Source organism: Podarcis vaucheri, assembly GCF_965113315.1.
Source record: "Podarcis vaucheri genome assembly, chromosome: 15".
Classification (NCBI taxonomy): Eukaryota; Metazoa; Chordata; class Lepidosauria; order Squamata; family Lacertidae; genus Podarcis; species Podarcis vaucheri.
The window spans coordinates 13,018,473-13,039,407 of record NC_138753.1 but is presented as its reverse complement, the minus strand read 5'-3'; the positions used below and the strand labels follow the sequence as shown (position 1 = coordinate 13,039,407).

At 45.5% G+C, this 20,935-nt stretch overlaps 1 protein-coding gene and 1 long non-coding RNA gene across 9 annotated transcripts in view; one reads left to right on the top strand and one right to left on the bottom strand.

Moving 5' to 3' along the window:
- Window positions 1-1,305: 1,305 nt before the first annotated feature.
- LOC309520165 lies at window positions 1,306-12,125 on the bottom strand. 2 transcript variants are annotated; one of them, XR_014214157.1, is made up of 4 exons: window positions 11,875-12,125; window positions 10,738-10,900; window positions 3,696-3,966; window positions 1,306-2,484 (listed from the first exon to the last, which is right to left on the bottom strand). It is a non-coding gene; the product is annotated as an uncharacterized lncRNA (long non-coding RNA). The 2 variants fall into 2 exon arrangements; XR_014214158.1 differs by having other exon boundaries at window positions 10,738-10,822.
- Window positions 12,126-12,167: 42 nt separating this feature from the next.
- CUX1 (cut like homeobox 1) overlaps window positions 12,168-20,935 on the top strand; it is a 267,797-nt gene continuing 259,029 nt past the window's right edge. For 3 of the 7 annotated variants that reach the window (XM_082201345.1, XM_082201343.1, XM_082201341.1), the window contains exon 1: window positions 12,168-12,439. In XM_082201345.1, the coding sequence (XP_082057471.1) occupies window positions 12,362-12,439 (78 nt within the window). In that variant the 5' untranslated portion in view covers window positions 12,168-12,361. The remainder of the gene's footprint in view (window positions 12,440-20,935) is intronic. The other 4 variants (XM_082201344.1, XM_082201342.1, XM_082201346.1 and 1 more) reach the window with 4 other exon arrangements.

Here is a 20,935-nt window from a genome sequence, read left to right as displayed (position 1 = left end):
GGAAAGTGGCCCCCTGGAAGGCTGCTCAGAAGAGAATGAGGCCCTCAGGCTGAAGAAGCTTCCTCACCCTTGAGTTAGGGAACAGCAAGATACGAATTTACCTTTACAAATTATAGAACAGATCTAGTGTGGAACCACCTTTCAAGGTTTTATTTCTCTCCTACATATTCCTCTATATGTCAGGGCTTTTCAACTTTTTAAACAAAATGTTTTATTCTATTTTATTGAAGGTACAAACCACCTTTCATCTGAGGATCACAGAGTGGCCGGGGGGGGGGAGCCTAAATATATGTTTATGAAGGTGGCCAGGCGAACCTCCCTGGGGAGAGCATTCCACAAACGGGGAGCCACTACAGAAAAGACCCTTTCTTGTGTTGCCACCCTCCATACCTCTCATGGAAAGGGCTCGCGAAGAAGGGCCTCAAATGATGGGTGCAGGGTCTAGGATGCTTCCTGTGGAGAGCAGTGGCCTTTGAGGTATTGCGGTCTTGAGCCATTTAAGGCTTTATCGGTCCAAACCAGCACTTTGAATGGAGCCCAGAAACTAATTGGCAGCCAATGCAGTCGGGCCAGGATTGGCGTAATATGCTCAAACCATCTTGCCTCGGTGAGCAACCTGGCCGCAGAATTCTGCACAGCTGAAGTTTCCAAGCCGTCTTCAGAGGCAGCCCCACATAAAATGCATTGCAGTAATCCAGCCTGGAGGTTACCAGAGCACAGATGACAGAAGTCGGGCTATCCCTTTCCAGACAGGGGCGTAGCTGGGCCACCAGCCAAAGCTGATGGAAGGTACCCTGTGGCACAGAAGCAAACCTTAGCTTCAAGAGATTTAGTATCAGTCCCTTCAGTTCGGTTTATTTGCTTAAAAGCCATTGTAGTCACAAAGTAATACAATGGGCTGACCACTGTGAAATGTTTGTGCTTCTGAGTAATTATGTGAAGGATCGGTCTGTTCGTTCCTGTCTCTCCCTTTCTCCCCTGTCAGTCCTTGATGACTTAAGGCCAGCAGCCTTTAGCCTGCTGCAGAAACCAAAACTAGGCCGTTCGTTTCCCATCCAAGGGAATGAAAGCCGCAGAGGTGAAAGAGGAAGTGTTGGGGAAAAGCTGTTCCATACATGCTGCCACCATGTATGATATGCTTTATTTATTATTATTATGTTGCTTAGCTGTTTTACTTAGCAGTCAAAATTCAAATACTGCTTTTACCCCCCTTGGATCTCCACCCCTGACCCAAATCCAGTTTCAGGATAAAGAACCAAGATGAGAAGATTGGAAAACGTTTATTGTATATATGTTGGGTTTATTGTATATATGTTGGGGGGGGGAGAGAATCGTGTACACTTGAAAATGTTGGCAACATTAAGATAAATTCAACAGTGTGAATACGTTTTGATGGATGTAATGATGGAATACTGAATGGTTTGGTTTTTGTAAAATGTGCAGGGATTTATGAGATGCAAAATGAGCCATGGAAAGAGAAGAAGGGAAGTCATTGATATTTTAAGGATGTTTACATGAGTATTCATCTGCCAACCTAGCAGTTCGAAAGCACATCAAAGTGCAAGTAGATAAATAGGTACCGCTCCGGCGGGAAGGTAAACAGCGTTTCCGTGCGCTGCTCTGCTTCGCCAAGAGCGGCTTAGTCATGCTGGCCACATGACCCGGAAGCTGTACGCCGGCTCCCTCAGCCAATAAAGCGAGATGAGCGCCGCAACCCCAGAGTCAGCCACGACTGGACCTAATGGTCAGGGGTCCCTTTACCTTTACCTTACATGAGTATTCTAAATTGCATCTATCTGTCTGTCTGCCTCAGAAGAACCTGAAGATAACTGCCCAGGATACTGCCTTATTTTACAGACTTCTTGTTGCAGGGCTGCATAGGAACAGGGCCGGCCTGCCCATGAGGCAAGGTGAGGCAATCACCTCAGGTGGCAGATATTGGCCTCAGGAGTGCGCCACCCACTGCGGCCACACCCCTGCCACCATCTCTGCTATGGGCATGTCCTGCCACTGCTGCGGGTGGTTCCTCCTGTCTCTCTGCTATGGGCACGCTCGCAGAAAAGCAGATGTTCTACCCTTAGTTCCCTTAGGACAATAAAGGACAATCCTCTATTGGAAGGGCTGTCCAGTCCAAGGGCAGTTTAAAGATGAAGATGAAAGCTCGAAGGAGGGAGACTAGCAGAATCGCAGAATCATAGGACTGTTGAGCTGGAGAAGTCCAAACCTGTTAGTGCAGGAGTCACAGCGAAGGAAGACTGAAGCAGTTAGCAACTGGACAGCCAACTGGCCAGGCAACAGAGCTCACCTGGTTATGATCATTCCTGCAATGGTGAAATGGATTGTGTTCATATTTTAATTGTGAATCCCCACCTATATGTATAAATTGAAACATGCAGATTTTCTGTGACTTCTTTGCTCCTCGTTTTTTGGTGATGTATAAGTGCTAATTCTGCCAACACCAACCATTTATTGGCAGTGAAAAGCCTGATAGAATTGAAAGAGGAAAAATAAATAAGTTAGGGTATGCAAACAAGAAGAAACAAAAAAAAAAAAAAAAAGGACTACAGAAGAACACATTTCCCCTAGAAAATATATTGTCTGTTTGCTTCTATCTCTCAGCATGGAATGAAATGTATTCCTTCTGACAACACATATCTTTGTGACCTTAGCAGATGGTTTTCGACCTTAAGGTCAGGCTCAAGCAAAAAACAAGATGAAGTATTGCTTGGTAATTAATGATCTTCAGTCAATAAACAATATTTGTTGATATATTAACTTTGGACAGCTAAGTTAGGGGGAGAGAGGCCATAGAAGATGGGGAAGTAATTATAAAATAAATTCCTCATTAAGACATTTGTGGGGAAAGGTTTTGTTTTTAAACTATTAAAAGATGCCCCAGCGTCGTGTTTCTGTGTAGAACCCTGGAGAGAAGAGAAGCTGTTGGAATAAAATTGCTGCTTAAGACCGTCTAGCAAATTAGCATTGCTTAGTACATAATATGGTTTTGCTATTAATTAATAAGCCCAACGGAGCCTCGCTATCTGAGGTCATATTATCAGTAACTAATAGCAATGAAGGCTGGAAACTGTACAGTGCAATCGTATACAATGGTACCTTGGGTTACAAACGCTTTGGGTTACAAACTCCACTAACCTGGAAGTATTGCTCCAGGTAGCGAACTTTGCCCCAGGATGAGAACGGAAATCGTGTGCCAGCGGCACGCTGGCAGTAGGAGGCCCCATTAACAAAATGTGCCTCAGGTTAAGAAAGGATCTCTGGAATGAATTAAGTTCGTAACCCGAGGTACCATTGTACAGTGGTACCTCGGTTTAAGAACAGCCCTGTTTATGAACTATTCGGTTTATGAACTCCACAAAACCGGAAGAAGTGTTCCGGTTTGCGAACTTTACCTTGGTCTAAGAACACAAGCCGGTTGGTGGAAGGGCACCGGCGGCAGGAGGCCTCATTAGGGAAAGCGCACTTCAGTTGAAGAACAGTTTCGGTTGAAGAATGGACTTCCGGAATGGATTAAGTTCATAAACCGAGGTAACAATGTATATGTTTGCTCAGAGGTAAGGTGCACTGAAAGTGTATAGGATTGCAGCCTTAATTAGTATTAATATATTAGTATTAATAAACTAAAAAGGTATCTCTCTTCAGGCTAGCTGAAGAGAGCACATGTGGCATTCCACTACCCCTCAGTGTTGACCGCCTGAGCCAGTCTCCTCACTCTGCCTAACGATAGGGCCGGACCCGGGTGTCTGCAATTTGGAGGTGCAAAACAGGGGCTCCATTTTCCTATCTCGGCTAATAGCCATCAATAGAGCTATCCTCCAGGAATGCAACATTGCTCATCTTCTCCTCAGAATATATGATCCATCTTCCGTTTGAGATTAAATTGCCGAGTGCTCACCACAATGAGGCCCTTCCGTTTCCTTCCCACGCTGAAGGTAGCACTTGAGGCTGCTGTAACAGAGGCACATAAAAACCCCTTCTTTTATTCTGAACAGGCAACGACTTGACAAAGACATAGCTCTTTTGAACAAGATTACAATAAAGTTTTTAAAAATACAATAAAATGTAATTTATATCCTCGGCCCATTTGTTAGGCCATATGACAATCATTCCTTTCTCTTGACAGATCTAAACCTCTGCTTAACACATTGCAATCGTAAATATTACCAGCTACAACATAGCAATTTAATACTTACCAAATGTATTTCTAAAATATTACTGCAGATTTAAAACCTTGAATTTTAACCAGATGTGTTTCCAGCAAGTTGGCTCAGGCTAGACAGACATCTTCTTCTGGTTTTTTTATTTTTTCCTCCTTGTTCTCTCGCTGTTAAAATTGGAACATTGCCACACAATGTATTAGGCTTAAGACTGCGTGATCCCATTCTTAACAACCCGGATCCATCAGGCCTAACAGGGAAGGGGGGGGATGTTGGGAGAGGAAATCTACATCGAGGGCGCTCCAGTGATTTGCAGGCTCTCCAGGGGTACCTACCCTATGTCTAGATTGGTGGTGTGTACTGAACTTATACAGTCATACCTTGGTTTTCAAACAGCTTAGTTCTCGAACGTTTTGCCTCCCAAACGCCGCAAACCTGGAAGTGACTGTTCCGGTTTGCAAACTATTTTTGGAAGCCGAAAATCCGACGGGGCTTCCACGGCTACCGCGCTTTGGTTTCCGAACAATTTGGAAGTTGAATGGACTTCCAGAATGGATTCTGTTTGACTTCCAAGGTACGACTGTATCTTGTATCGGAGAAGAAGGCCTGTGAATCTGTGAACTGCAAAGCCTTCCCTGATATTTCCATGGGTATCTCTGGCTCACTAAAGAAGCATCCCTAAACACTTTCATGTACTTTGGATAAGGGTATGATTTATTGGAAGTTTAATCCTTGCATCCTAGGATAGGGGCTCCACTTATGCAGTGCCCCCCCCAAAAGAGCCAAATACCCCATACTCTTTCTGCAGCAGGGTCCCAACCTCTTACATCCTCAAGCTGTGAGATCAGCTATATCCCCTTGATCATTTTGGTTGCCCTCTCCTGGGCCTTTCCCAATGACCTCCTTTTGGAAACACAGAATCACAGAATTGTAAAGTTGGAAGAGATCTCGAAGGGTCATCAAGTCCAACCACTGGAATGCAGGAGTCTCAACGAAAGCATCCATGACAGATGACCATCCAACCTCTGCTTAAAAACCTCCGAGGGAGAGTCCACCACCTCCCAAGGGAGTCTGTTCCACTGTCAAACAGCTCCTACTGTCAGAAAGTTCTTCCTGATGTTTAGTCGGAATCTCCTTTCTTGTAATTTGAATCCATTGTGTCTTACCCTTCAGAGCAGGAGAAAACAAGCTTGCTACATATTCCATATGGCAGCCCTTTAGGTATTTGAAAATAGCTATCCTATCTCCTCTCAGTCTCCTCTTTTCCAGGCTAAACATACCCAGCTCCCTCAACCGTTCCTCATAAGGCTTGGTTTCCAGACCCTTGAACATTTTGGAGTTCTTTGCAAACCTCTTTTGATTTAAGTGCCTTGAACAATTTAGTATCATCAGCAAACTTATCTACCTCACTGCACCTGCACAGCCAACATATACTACATATATGGCTGTGGTCCAGGGGTGGCTTACCTGTTTCCCTCCAGATGTTGTTGGAATATAATTCCATCATCTCAGACCAGTGGCCATGCCAGCTGTGAGTGATGGGAGTTGGAGTCTAACCACATGGGGAAGGCCACAGGTTCCCCATCCCTGCTCTAGTTTATTTAGCAGATTTAGCGTGAAGGAAGCCGGCGATGGAGACTGAACACAATGCCTTAGTAATGGAGTTTGATATACAGCTGCAGAAACCTTTGCCATGATTTTAAACGCACTGATTCGGCGGAAAGGTTGGTATTGATTTCACTAGCAATGCGTATGAATAATCTCTTTTTGAAAGTTGCCTAAATAAAAAGCAGAGGGCTTGAATTTGCTGGAGTGCCTATTTATACATTTTCTTTGAGGCATGGCTTAGAGCAAAGACCGGATGGGGTGGGAATGGGGGTGGTTCATCCATTACACACACACACACACACACACACACACACACACGAGGCTACTGCTCAATCCTCACTTCCCTGGAGTTTCCGTTACACAAACAAGTACGTACATAAATTCTTCAGCACACAACACACTTCAAAATATAATCCTACAGAGTTTGTCCTGTGGAAGTCAATGAACCATATTTATTTCTCTTATAGCCCACCCAGTCCCAGGACCTCACAACAGATATTTATTTTATTTACAGAGTGCCATCTGTTTACATCCAGATGTTGCTGGATTGCATCTCTCATTGTCCCCAATTATTGACCATGCTGAATGGGATTGATGGAGGAAGTTGGAGTCCAAAACATCTGCAGAGCCACATCATCCCCAGTATAAATCAGGGAGGATGCTTGAATGCATGTGTTAAATATGCACATGGGTGGGTGGGTGCTAAGTGGTGTTGGGATGCTTGGGTGTTAAGATTGTGTGATTGTCTGCAGTGTGGTTCTGGCCACTTGGGGGGGGGTCTTAGATGCTCTATCCACTACACCAACAACCCACACTTACAAAACATACACATTTTTCATAACTGAAAATCATCAAAATCCTGTAACTTTCTTGTTCTTAGGGAAGAGGAGGGCAACCAAGGTGATCAAGAGCCTGGAAAGCAAGCATTAGGAACGGCTGAGGAAGTTGGGCATGTTTCGCCTGGGAAAGAGGAGCCTGAGAGGAGATACGATTGCCACCTTCAAATATCTCAAGGGATGCAAAATGGAAGATGGAGCAAGCTTGTTTCCTCCTGCTCCGGAGGGTAGGACCTGAACCAATGGCTTCAAGTTACACGAAAGGAGATTCCAACTAAACATCAAGAAGAGCTTTCTGGTGGAGCTGTTCAACAGTGGACCAGACTCCCACAAGAGCTGGTGGACTCTCCTTCCTCGGAGGTTTTTAAGCAGAGGTTGGATGGGCGACTGTCATGGATGCTTCAGTTAAGATTCCTGCATTGTAGTGTTGGACTCGATGACCCTCAGGATGCCTTCTAAATCACAGTGCAGGCACACACACACACACAGTACATGTACAAAGGCCTTCTGAGGTCTGTACATATTATCTAATTAACATTGTCCTAGACTTCCAGAAAAAAAACTACTTTCCAGGTTCTGGGAAATTGATCATGGAGTTCTTGTGGGGCTTTTAAAACTAACCTTGTCAGATAGAACACTGCTGTGTGCTGCCTTCCTGTGTGCTGATATTTTATGTTGTTCCAAGGATTTTGTTCAAAATTGTTCAGAATGTATTATTACATTGTTGTTGTTGTTTTTAAAAAGCACCCTGTTAAATGCAAAGTAATACAATAATGGCTTTAAAATGTTAATTCATTTTCAACCCGATTCTGCGCATTGTGACCCACAAGCAAACCCAGATAAATTCACGTGGTATAGTACTCCCAGGAAAATGTGCATAGGATCGTGTTGTTTAGCATAAAACACTGTGCTTTAACTTGTTCTCCCTGCTCCTAACCTGTCACCCTACTCTGTGTGTTGCAGTCTCTTGTACTTTTAAGTGTTTCTTGATCTAGACTGAAGGTCTACCAGTCAGAAAAGAATCCTCGCCCAAATCTCAGACCCAGTTGCCTCTTTATAAATGCAGAGATGATAGTGGGGTGTTGTTGTTGTTGTTTTCCCCCAGGTTGCAATCAGATAACAACATCCTACTTCTGTCTTTAACTGATTTCTCTTCGTTCCTTGGGTTTCATGACTTTCAGGTCTGAATCACATTGAGAGATCTCACTGCTTGCAATTAGATAATTCCCAGAATTTAGGAATATTTGATAGATGATCATCCTGTCTCATCTTAAAAGCCTCCAGGAAAACAGATCCTGCGGTTTTTCCTGGATGTGTTCCATTGCTCAACATCTTTATACAGCCCCAAAGCATTTCCCAGTATTGGTCATGGATCTATGCTGTTGCTTCATAAGGCAGAAGAATCCTGTGGCATAGCCCTCCTTCACCACTCCTGAAATCTGCAGAACACTTGCATTGTAGGAGGCTCCCCATGTCAAAAAGGGAGGCGAGTATGAGCTTAGCTTTAGGGCAGGGGGAGGCAACCTAAGTCCCGGGGGCTGGATGTGGCCCATTCACCTTCTCAATCCGGCCCATGGACGGTCCGGGAATCAGTGTGTTTTTACACGAGTAGAATGTGTCCTTTTATTTAAAATGCATCTCTGGGTTATTTGTGGGGCGTAGGAATTCTTTCATTTATTTTCCAAAATATAGTCCGGTCCACCACATGGGTGGGGACGCGGGTGGCGCTGTGGGTAAAACCTCAGCGCCTAGGACTTGCCGATCGTATGGTTGGCGGTTCGAATCCCCGCGGCGGGGTGCGCTCCCGTCGTTCGGTCCCAGCGCCTGCCAACCTAGCAGTTCGAAAGCACCCCGGGTGCAAGTAGATAAATAGGGACCGCTTACCAGTGGGAAGGTAAACGGCGTTCCGTGTGCTGTGCTGGCTCGCCAGATGCAGCTTGTCACACTGGCCACGTGACCCGGAAGTGTCTGCGGACAGCGCTGGCTCCCGGCCTCTTGAGTGAGATGAGCGCACAACCCTAGAGTCTGGCAAGACTGGCCCGTACGGGCAGGGGTACCTTTACCTTTACCACCACATGGTCTGAGGGACGGTGGACCGGCCCATGGCTGAAAAAGGTTGCTGACCACTGATTTAGGGGCATAGGGGCATTGCCTTATACCAAGTCAGACCACTGATCTATCTAGCTCAGCATCATTGAACCTGACCGGCAGCAGCGATCCAGGATTCCAGACCAAGACCTCTCCCAGCGCTAGCTGCAGATGCCCAGGACTGAACCTAGGAGCTTCTGCATGGACATAGAACGAAATTCCTGCGCTGAGGAGGAATTTGGATTGAATATGTGGGAGAGCTGTGGCTCTCCAGTTTTTGTTGAGCTCCAACTCTCATCAGCCTCAGCTAGCAACTGCAAGGGCTGGTGGTCAAGGATGATGGGGGTTTTCTCCAACATCTAGAGGTCCCTGGACCAGAGATGGAGTGGTCTGGGGTTGTGGGGAGCTGGAGACCTACTGCTATTTCTGCAGCAGGAGCCCAATCTTCAGAGCCACCCAATCAGCATTTTAGCCACGGATAAGAGGTCTTCTCACCCTTTGTGCTGACTGAAGCCCATCGGAGTGAAAGGAGGTGAGGAGACAGGCTCCTTGGGTCACTCTGGAGGAGGAGGGCAGGAAGAGCACCAACAAGATGTTGTTCTGTATGCTCCAAAACTAAGCATTTAGGAACACAGAAAGCACAAGGAGCTTCAGTTTCAAGAGAATGGGGTGAAAGCTTTGTGGCGTACAATGGAACTTAAGGAAAAACATAACCTCAGGTAACTCAGAAATAAGATATTGGAGCTCTCTGAAACACTTGCACATGAACATGCCCAGAAAATGGTAAGGAAAGGTAAAGGGACCCCTGACCATTAGGTCCAGTTGTGACCGACTCTGGGGTTGTGGCGCTCATCTCGCTTTATTGGCCGAGGGAGCTGGCGTACAGCTTCCAGGTCACATGGCCAGCATGACTAAGCCGCTTCTGGCGAACCAGAGCAGCACACGGAAACGCTGTTTACCTTCCCGCCGGAGCGGTACCTATTTATCTACTTGCACTTTGACGTGCTTTCGAACTGCTAGGTTGGCAGGAGCAGGGACCGAGCAACGGGAGCTCACCCCGTCATAGGGATTCGAACTCCCGACCTTCTGATTGGCAAGTCCTAGGCTCTGTGGTTTTACCCACAGCGCCACCCGCGTCCCAGAAAATGGTAGATCCAGCTAAAAGGCAAACATATGGCAATCAGCACTGATCCTTGCAATGCATCCTCAAATGTTATTATTGCATAATTCTAAGACTGTTGTATAGAAGGTTGCATAATTTTAGAAGGGGGTGTGATTGTGAGGGCCTGTGTCTATCATGAAGGGATCCTGAATTTGCAACAACACTACTGCCCTGAACTAAAGGACTTCTAAGTTTCTATCCAGTTCTAAAATGCTGTGATGCCATGTGATTTCTTACACACATTCTGAAGTGGTCCAGACCCTGTGTGACCCTAGTTCCCTTGCCCCTTGTTTAGTCTGCCTTGCCATAACTTAATGAAAATGTACATTCCTGGCTCATCACGGTCATTATATTCTATAACCTTTTCTCCTACCCACCATTATCAGAATATTGCTGGGAGGACTACTTCAAGGTTGTGCGTTAAGAGTAATAATCCTTTACCTGCTCATATAGAAGCAAATCCCATCAAACGCAACAAGACTTAGGCTGCAGGCACACCTTACATTCAAAGCCCACCCCTTGGAAAGATGATTGGGAACTGTAGTTTAACTCCACTTTCAGGCACCCTTAACCAAATGTGGTTCCCAATATTTTTTGGGGGTGTGTGTGTGCTTTAAATATATGGCATGTATGTAGCCTTACCTGCAGGTATTTGGGAACAGGATTGCACAACTAAGACTAAGGTAACTATAGCTCTTATCCATTATAAGACATAAAACTGAAGTACGTGGCTCTCCCCCTCTCCTCATCTATTCCCCACAACAATCCTGTGAGGTACGTTAGGCTGAGAGCTTCACAGTTTAGCGGGGATTTGAACCCTGGCCTCCCAGGACTGAGGCTGTTATGCTACATACGCACAAACATTTACCTGGAAGTTATTGTTGGCAATAACTCAAGAGACAATGGAGTATGCTGTCAACCAAACCTTTGGAGAGTTGCAGCGTCTGCTGTGGCTGTAGAGACCAATACAGGAGAGACATGTTTTATTGCAGCTGGGGCAGATGAAGGCATCTGATTTCACCATTACAGATCTGAGGAGAGGAGACATGTCTAGGACTGCGCTGATAAAAAACATTACCTATTATTTTTGGCTATAACCTTTATCTGGGCTGGCTGATAAGCTTGATCGTTTGATCGACACAACATTATTACCTGTATGTCACAGGCATTTTTCTATCTGCATATGACTTGTATATTATCCACATGTCTATCTCCCTTTTTGTGTAAGACGCAAATAACAGCATTTAAAAGTCTACAGAAGAAGAAAAGTCCAGAAGAAACTCTTTACAGTACAGAGCATGTACAAATACAGAGAATGCTGCAGCAGCTCTTCTGCAAAGAAAAAAAAAAAGGAAAGTAGTGTGCAAAATGTAAAAATAAAATAAGTAGAACAAACCCATGTGAATTCTAATGTGTCACTGTTCTATGCCTCTGTGCCATTATTATTAAAATCACATAAAATAAAAATAAATTGGTATGTGCCTTTGTGTGTGGGGGGGTATTTCAGTGAAGTTTTGTTTCTCTGTGGCTTTATTAATCAAATAAAAAATATTTTCTTATAGTCCTAGTGAATCCTAATTTGCACCATTATGCTTAAAGTGACACACACACACACACACACACACACACACACATTTGTGTAAAAATAAAAAAAATCCTTCCTGTAGCACCTTAAAGACCAACTAAGATAGTTCTTGGTATAAGCTTTCGTGTGCATGCACACTTCTTCAGATACACTGAAACAGAAGTTGCCAGATATTTGTGTGTGTGTGTCTTCTAAGTTGTCAGTAAGTTTCGTTTTCTATGCACGGTTATTATTAAAATCAAATACAGTAATATATACTATATATATATATATAGTCTTCCAACTTGTAAGTTTCGTTTTCTCTGCGCCGTTATTATTAAAATTAAATTATATATACATATATGTCTTCCAACTTGTAAGTTCGTTTTCTCTGCATCGTTATTATTAAAATCAAATAATATATACATTAAAAACATCAACCCAATCTATATCGTCGTAAACGCTTTTTTGTCATCAAGTTTCGTTTTCTCTGCACCGTTACCATTACAATGAAATCATATACTGTATATATGAGTGTGTGCCTATTTTATTCTCTCCGCCTCATGCCAGCCGCCGGGTCGGCCATTCCGCGAGCCTCGAGTGGCCGCTGCCGCTCCTGTCCGGGTTTTCCGCCCGCCCTCGCCTCGTTCCGCTTTGCTGCCGGCCTCCCTCCCTCCTTTTTTTTTTCCTCTCTCTCTGTGTATCGCTCCCTCCCTCCCCTCTTCTCTCCCCCTGCCTGCCTGCCCGCCTGCCTGCCTGTCTCTCTCTCTCCGGCTCCCTCCTCCTCCTCCTCCTCGTGCGCTCTCCAGCCCCCTCTCCCTCCCTCCCTCCCTCCCTCCCCTCTCTCTCTCTCTCTCTCTCTCCTCTCTCTCTCCCTCGCTCGATCCGCCGCTCACTTCTGTCTCAATATGTCTCAAGATGGCGGCCAATGTGGGATCGATGTTTCAATATTGGAAGCGCTTTGATTTACAGCAGCTGCAGGTCAGGCTCCGGGGTCCGCTCGCGCGTGGGTCTCTCCCGTCCGGGCCCCCCACCCCACCCTCGCCCCCCCTCCATATCTCTCCCTCCCACCCGCCCCTTTCCCCGCTTTCCCCTTGAGGTGCGTGTGGTGTGTTTGCGTGTCCCCCTTCTCTTCTTCTTCTTCCCTCAGACACCCTCCCCCCCCCATTTCCCCTCAGAAGAAAAGGAAACCTGCCTCTCCCCCCCCTTTAAAAAAATTTAAAACCCAAATGTCCCGGCAAGAAGCGGCGTCGGCTTCTCCTCCTCCTCCGTCTCCCCTGGGCTCCCCTTCTTTCCCCGCCGCCCCCCTCAGAGGAAGGCTGGATCCCGCCCGGCCGCCCCTGCCCGCTTCCCCGCCGCCTCCCTCCCATCGATAAGACCGGCGCCGCCGCTGCCGCCGCCGCCGCGATCGGAAATTGATCCTCTTTGTTCAATTCATCGATCCCAACAAGATGGCGCCGCCGCCGCCGCCTCCTCCTCCTCGGGGGGCGGCTTGTCCCAGGATGGGGGAGCCCCGGTCTTGGGCCGCCGGACCCCCCACCCCTCGCCGTCCCACCCCCCTTGCCCTGTGGCACACGGACCCCCAACCCCAATGGCCCCCCTCCTCGGAACAGAGCCGCGCTCTTCCTCTTTAGGGTCCTCTTTTCCCCCCGTCTCTCTCTCTCTCTCGCCCCAGTTTTATAAACAAGAGTACAAAAAATGAGGATGGTGGGTTTTGATGATTATTTGAGGGGGGTGGGAAGGCTTAGGGTTGCTTTGGGTGCCGAAGGGGCTAGTTGTTTTCTAACCCTCTCCTTCCTAAAAAAGAAAGAAAAAAGCCCACACTTTTTTTTATAGAAAAAAAGAAAAACATCCCCCACTTTGGGCCACCACCTCTTTTTGAACAGTTTTAGAAACTGTTAAGGAGGGATAACTCTCTTGTTTCTTAATTCGTTTTGCAACCTCCCCACCCCCCACCCCGCCAAAGAAAAATACCCCCTTCTACTTCCTAACACTTTCCCCACTTCTGTTGCTACTAAGTCTCTCTGTGACAAGCCTTCTACTTTTAGGAGAATGGGGACTAAATAACAGTAACTTGTATGTGCTCCCTTATTGATCCTTAATGATTTTTGCGCGCACCCCCCTCCGCGACCATACACCTCCAGCGGCCCCCCCCTCCGTGCCTGCCATTAGTTTCTTTGAACAGTCTCTTAGTTTTAGAAAGAGGAAAGATCATCGTAATAGGCTGGTGTATGTATGCGTGCCATTCTCCCCGGTTCTTAATTGTTTTTGCAAAACCCCCCCATCGCTAACAACACTCTTCTTTAATTCTTCCTCCCCCTCTATCTTTTTGAACAGTTTCGGAAAGGGGGGAGGAGTGTTAGCTGGTTTAAGTTTTGTGTGCGGGCTCTCTTGTTTTGTTTTTAATCTCTCCCCTTCTTCCATACCCGCTTAACTGTTTTATAAAGAGAGTAAAGGAGAGGGAAATATGTGCGTTTGTGCATATGGATTGCTGCTGTTTATCATTTTAAAATCTTGCTCCCCACAAAAACAAAAATCCATCCCACTTTCAGTAATGCTCCCCCTCTACCAGCTCCTTAGTTTTATACAGAGGGACTGAGACATGCAAGCAATCAGCAAAATAGGTGTGCATGCTTGCAAATGTATATGTGTCCCCTCCTGAGGTTTTTTATGCTTTTGTGTACCCCCCCACCATAAAACTCAACCCGCACTAATAATAAACCCCATCCTTTTTTGAGAGTCCCCCAGTTCTTTAAGGAGGGATGTAAAAATAATCCTAAAAATGGTGTGGGTCTCCCATGTTCTTCTCTTTCAGCACCAACACCCCCTCCTTCTTTTCTACCCCCCCCCCAGGCATTTCCCCCTCCTCCCTAGCCGGTCACCCAGTTTCATGGAGGCAGGGAGAATGTTGCAGAAAAGGAACATGTCTGCATGTGTGTCCTGTGCTGTGTGTTTCTCCCCCCCCCCCACAGCAAAATATTTCTGCTTCTGTTCTGAATCTTTTTTGGCCTCTCCACCCCCCCACTGCATGTGCGCACAAAATGTGAAGCTCGTGGGAAACTTTGCAGGACTTTTGATCCTGGCTTGGGAAAGGAGGAAAATGAGGGATGGAGGAAAAGAGCTCCCCCCCATATCAGTAACTTGGGGCTGCAGTGGGTGGGGAACCCCATTTCTCATTTGCCTCTATGGTTGAGGCTCTAACCAACAACGTCCCTCCCCCACATCATCATTTTCTGATTATATTTAGGCTAGTGCGTGTGACTGGAAAGGAGTGAGGTTTATCTAATGATAGATTTAGCTTCTTCACTCAGTCAATTTCTCTCTTCTCCCCCCCCCCTTATCAAATTGGGCTCTAGGATTTCATGTTTCTCCCCCACCCCCAATTCTTCCAGACGGGAGGGTACTGAGGCTGTGAATTAATTGGCTTCCTTCTTGAAGAAACTAGGCCTGCCTCTTACAAATTATGTAGGTTTTTAAAAGGGGTATACATTGCTTAATGCTAATTACTGTGTTTGTGAGGCTCTCTTTTTAGTCTTATCCCCCAGTTTTGTTTTAAAAGGGGGTTCACAAGCCTCATAGGGATGTCTGCTCTCGTTATTTGTTCCCACCCACATAGTTGGGGGAAGCTTTTTTTAAAAAAAAGATGGGGTGGGTGGTAAAATTCTTTCTCCCTTGTTCGCATGTGAGGGAATGGAGAGCATCCAAGGTCAGGGGAAGACTTGTTTAATCCTGTCAGCTTGCTATAGGGGATCCTTTGCTTCTTCCCTCCATACTTGATGGATCTGAATGAGGGTAGGACGGAAGAACTCTTATCCCATCAAACTCATCTAACTGGATCCCACCACCATCCTGAAGGTGATGGAGTGGGAATCCTTTCAGTCTCTCTTGAAGGAACCACCTTCCTGCTGCTATGTAGGTTGTCTTTGAGGATGGGGTGGCACCCTTTTCCAACCCCGTTTATTTGCTGAGGCCTGAAGGGTTGATCTGGAAACCCACCCACCCCATGTTTTTCTGCCATCTAAGGTTTTGCAGGGAGAAGGAGATGCTTGTGTCTTCATGAGAGCTTCTTAGTACCACACGCTTCCTGTTCGAGTCCTCCCGTTTTTGGGCTGGTGGTGCGCTGTTCCCATTTGATTTCCATTTCCCTCAAATGTAGGGGTTGTTGATGTTGTGTGTGTGTTCTTGTGAATTGCTTTCCTCACACACAGGTTCCCCTTTCCATTTCTAAAGGGACTTGTACTGTCTTGGTGTTCCCTTTTGCAGTTTGGAGAAAGGGATTCTGTGTCACTTCACACCTGGGCAGGCATGGCCTCCTTTTTTTCTTTCTCCCCCTTCAGACATTTTACATCTGTAAGTGTGTGTGTGTGTGTGTGTGTGTGTGTGTGTTTGCCCATTTCCCCAAACTCTTCCTCCCCTTCTTTTGCATCCCACCCCTCTTTCCCCATTCTTGTGGATTTGAACCTGATGCTGGGCATCCAGGGAGGATAAGGGAGGTGCTCCTTTAAGTCTTGGTTGAGATGGGTGAGAGACCTGCTTTTGGTGCCAGTGATGGCAGTGGTGGGTATGTCAGGAAGTCCTTTGTCCTCCAGAAGACCTGTCTGGCTTGGGGAAGGTGTTTATGCAAAGTTCCAGTCTCTCTCTTTAGTTCTGGCTTTGGGTTTGCTTGGGGATATGACTTACCGTACTTTTATTTTACATGGGGTAGAAGCTCCTGGCTACCTGTCGTGTATTTAGGCAACCCCACACCTGGTAGTTACTCCTTTGTTTGCTGTCATCCTGCATGGAATTTGGGCTCCATGCTGATTTGTTTTGGGGGCTATAAATGCTGATGTTACCTCCTTATCTCTTTGTAGTCCTTAGTGGTGTTGACAAGGCCTGGCTGACTGGCCATGGGAAGGCCATTTCCACAACAATATCCATCCTCACCCTTTCACCTCAAGACTTTTCAGTGTGTTAACTCTTGTTTGGCCTTTTTTAAAAAAACATGCTAAGGAGTAATATTAGGAGATGGGTGAGGGAGAGAATGAACAAACATGCTGAACATTTCTTGCCTTGTTTGGGTGTGTGTTTCCCTGATGAGATTGCAGATGCACTGTTCCATAAAGCAGCTCAGGTGTGTGTGTAATATTTATATATTTATATAAATAAATACGAACGGCAAAGGGGGAAGAGCACCAAATTAATAGGTGTCTTCCCTGTCGATCAATGTTCTCTTGCAGTATGGATTGGCTGATCTGTACCAGGGAAATTGTGTCCAGCCTCTTTAAGTGCCTGACGCGAAAATTAATTTGGCTAGAAAGCTGGTCTTTCCCCTCCCTTTCTTCTATCCCCTGCTGGGTAGTCTGCTCAGCCAATGTCCCTGTTGAAGCTGAGAGCTGAAGGAGCCGGAAGTAATGCTTACAGAGATGTTTGGCATAGCTGAAGTAGAGTTAAAGGTGGTGTGTGTGTTTGTGTGAAGGGCAGGGTGCTGGATTGAGGTGTATATTGCTCTGAGAAATGATAGAAAAACTTTGGGCAGCTATGGGGGGGTGATGATTGTGCTGCTCTACAAGAACTGAAGTGCTTAACCCTTGAAAAGTACTCTGGGGGTGACAAATGTAATGTGCTGTTTAACTACTGTCTATTGTCTGATGGAAAATACTAGTGCTCTTTGATTTCCAGAAGGATTAGGAGATAGGGCAAAATATCTCCTTGCTTTGCTCTTTTTCTTCCAATGTTTTTTTTTTAAGTTTTGGATTAAGGTAGACTTGGCTGAACTTTCTCTACTTGAAAGGGTTTGTAAGAGTGACCCAGAATACCTACAGGAATTCAGGAAATGAGATCCAGATGCAGGATTGTATAAAATAAAATGGATTAGATTAAGATGTAGTTAAACATGGTCTGACAACTTTAATTGTAGCTGAGCTCACTTTTGCCTGTGTGCGTCGTAATTGTTCTGAATGGAAAAGTTTGCCAATCCCAAGAGAATTATCCCAAAATGTTTTGTTTGCTACTGCAGAGGTAGTTATAGAAATATGGTTTTCATGGAGGGGGAAATCATGACGCTTGAACTACTATTTATTGATTAAAATGATCATCTCAAAGTTTAAACATATGGAAATTTTAGCAAAGAATGCAGCCAAATGGCAGATTGATAAATTGTTTTTGTTCTTGCTTTGTAAAAATAGCTCAGCTTAATTCCTGTGCCTACTGTAAAACTCGGTTTGACACATTTGTGTAAACTTCAATCTTGTTTTTGTCAAACTAAATGTGACCCTGTTCTCAGTAGTGCTGGGTTTTTCTTGAAACCTTCTGGCAATACTGGCGGAGAGTTCTGTTTGATTATTAAATTTGTACACAAAATGGTTCGTATTTATCTGTCTTAGGTGTTGTGTATCCAGGCTTTTTTCCTTAATTGGCTGTCTCACTGGAAGACGGGATGCTACTGTCCTACCTGTAGAAATGACAGACAACTAAGTTTCCAACTTTGTTTTACTTAGAGTATACACTGAAATTACTGAACCTGACGGTTAGGACCACAAACTTCGTTTGTTCTGCTCTGAATAAAACTTTGTTGATTACCTTGTATAGAAAACAATTGCCACCCTCTGTACAAGTCACAGTATTCACAGAAGCCTCTATGACCTTGTATTGGCTATTGGTTCTGAGAACCTCTTATGGTCTATCTCCTGGCTAGCTGTCTTCGTCTCCTCTCCTTGCCCTGTGATTTTAAGGAGGAGAGGGTGATGTTGCCCCTGCACACCTTTCTGGCAACACCTCTTTCTTTCTTGAGCAACCAAAGCAGGGGAAGAAAATAAATGCTGCCAGGCGCTTTTCTTTCCTTGTTATTTGGCTTGGCTGCTTCTCCCTGATCTACTTCTGTCACCCACAACTCTTACCCCTCAGCAATGGGGTATATGTCTGCCCACACAAGTGAGGTTGTAGGTCTCTCATTGTTTGAATACAATGAAACAGGATGGCTGAAACGAAGGGGCTCTTGCAATTGTGGTTAGAATTGGTAGCCATGATAGGCGTATGGAAGACTTTTCACATGTGGTGCCTCAGTTACAGACTGGTGTATGACACAAACCATGGTTTGCTATTCTTATGCTGAGATAGTTCCACTGAAGTAAAAATTCAGTCAGTTCAGTGGCTTTGAGTTATCAAGTTGTCTGGATTGGCATTTCCTTTTATGGGCTTAAAGAACTAGAAGGGAAAAACAATATCTGGTTGGGATTTATAGAATCATAGAATTATAGAGTTGGAAGAGACCACAAGGGCCATCGAGTCCAACCCCCTGCCAAGCAGGAAACACCATTAGAGCACTCCTGACATATGGTTGTCAAGCCTCTGCTTAAAGACCTCCAAAGAAGGAGACTCCACCACACTCCTTGGCAGCAAATTCCACTGTCGAACAGCTCTTACTGTCAGGAAGTTCTTCCTAATGTTTAGGTGGAATCTTCTTTCTTGTAGTTTGGATCCATTGCTCTGTGTCCGCTTCTCTGGAGCAGCAGAAAACAACCTTTCTCCCTCCTCTATGTGACATCCTTTTATATATTTGAACATGGCTATCATATCACCCCTTAACCTTCTCTTCTCCAGGCTAAACATGCCCAGCTCCCTTAGCCGTTCCTCATAAGGCATCGTTTCCAGGCCTTTGACCATTTTGGTTGCCCTCCTCTGGACACGTTCCAGTTTGTCAGTGTCCTTCTTGAACTGTGGTGCCCAGAACTGGACACAGTACTCCAGGTGAGGTCTGACCAGAGCAGAATACAGTGGCACTATTACTTCCCTTGATCTAGATGCTATACTCCTATTGATGCACCCAGAATTGCATTGGCTTTTTTAGCTGCCGCGTCACACTGTTGGCTCATGTCACGTTTGTGGTCAACCAAGACTCCTAGATCCTTTTCACATGTACTGCTCTCAAGCCAGGTGATATTGGAGGATCTGGTTTCAAATTTGGATCATTTTAATAAAACCATAGTTCATGCAAGAGGGAATCTTGCATAGAGGGAATCATTAGTAAGTCATTGCCCACTCTGTCTTCCCCCATTCCCCTTCTCTATTCCATTTGCAGAAGTTTGTGAAGTTTATAAGTAGCTGACTGCAACTTGTGCAGGTAGAATTTTTCCTGAGGCTCTAGCCACAGTTTGAAACTAACTAGAAGACTACATTGGTTCTAAACCACCACTCCACCCTTTTTTATATCCTGGGAAAACCTATAAGGAATTCATCTGAAACTTTTCTGTTGAGAGACTAGAATGGGTATGCAGGCTTCCTACTGGAAACTGCTCCTCCAGATACCTGACAGCGAGAGGAAGGTGTGCAGCTCTTCAGTCTCCTTCTACATCGTAATATACAGCTCCAGGCTCCTACACTCAAGATCGTATCAGCGTGAATTTTTAAAAAGCCAAGAGCATAGTGTGGGACTGACACATCCTTGTTTGCTCTCCGTTTCATGAGCTCACCATTGTTATGGGAGAGTCAGCCTGGCCAGGGCTATAAAACGGCAAAGGCTTACTCATGAGACAGCTATTCCAGACAAGCACTTCTCAAACATTTTAGGGTCTTATCAGATGCTTCTCTGTTAGATTGGGGTGCAAGCTCTGTTGGTGTAGTGGCAGAAGCCCCCGTCAGCATAGAAAGCTTTGGAAGCTGCATAACTTTCCTTGTTGCTCCATAGATCTCTTGGGCGCTACCAGCTCCCGATCCAGGATAGCCCAGCCTGTGTAAGTCATGTTCCACCCAGCCTGATAGGGCTCACCAGCCAGCCAGGTTCTTTCGCATGCCTCTCTCATTCCTCTTTTTTGCTATTCTAGCTTGCCAAGAAAACCAGGAAACTTATTGAATCCCTGGTGAACAGATGGGTGGGCCTGAATTAGCTTCAGGCACAGTTGTTTTATGGGTAACCTGCCGCCATAGACTTTGGACTGTCCTCTCATTATCTGTGCTCCCCTCTCTGCTTGTTTCCAGTTGTTACAGAATGGCATCCTGTATATGGACTCACACCTTGCACTTGGCAATATGATTGCTTGTCTGGATTCCTTACCTTTTTTGCAACTATGATGATCTATAGCAAAAGTGGGCAACCTATGACCCTCCGGATGTTGGTAGACTACAGCATTCATTATCCCTGACCAGTGGCCATGATGGCTGGGAATGATGGGAGTTGAAGTCCAGCAGCATTTGGAGGGCTACATGTTGCCCATTCCTCATATGAAATAGCTTCTAAAAGTATGATTTTGTACATAAGTGCCTCTACCTTTTGTCACAAATTTCACCTCTGGATTTGTTTAATGCCACCTCCAGGCAACCCCCAGCACTGGAGAGACATTGCTTCATAGTATGTAATCTCCCTCTTAACCTCATGTAAGTACTTGTGTATGTTGCATTTTCATCTGGGTATCTGGATGCTACCAAGAATGTGAATCGTGTCCTTGGTTCAGGGAAGAATCATGGCTTCTGTGGGAACAATTAACTTTTCGGCTTCTGTGCTTTCCCCAGTCCCACAGTGCTATAG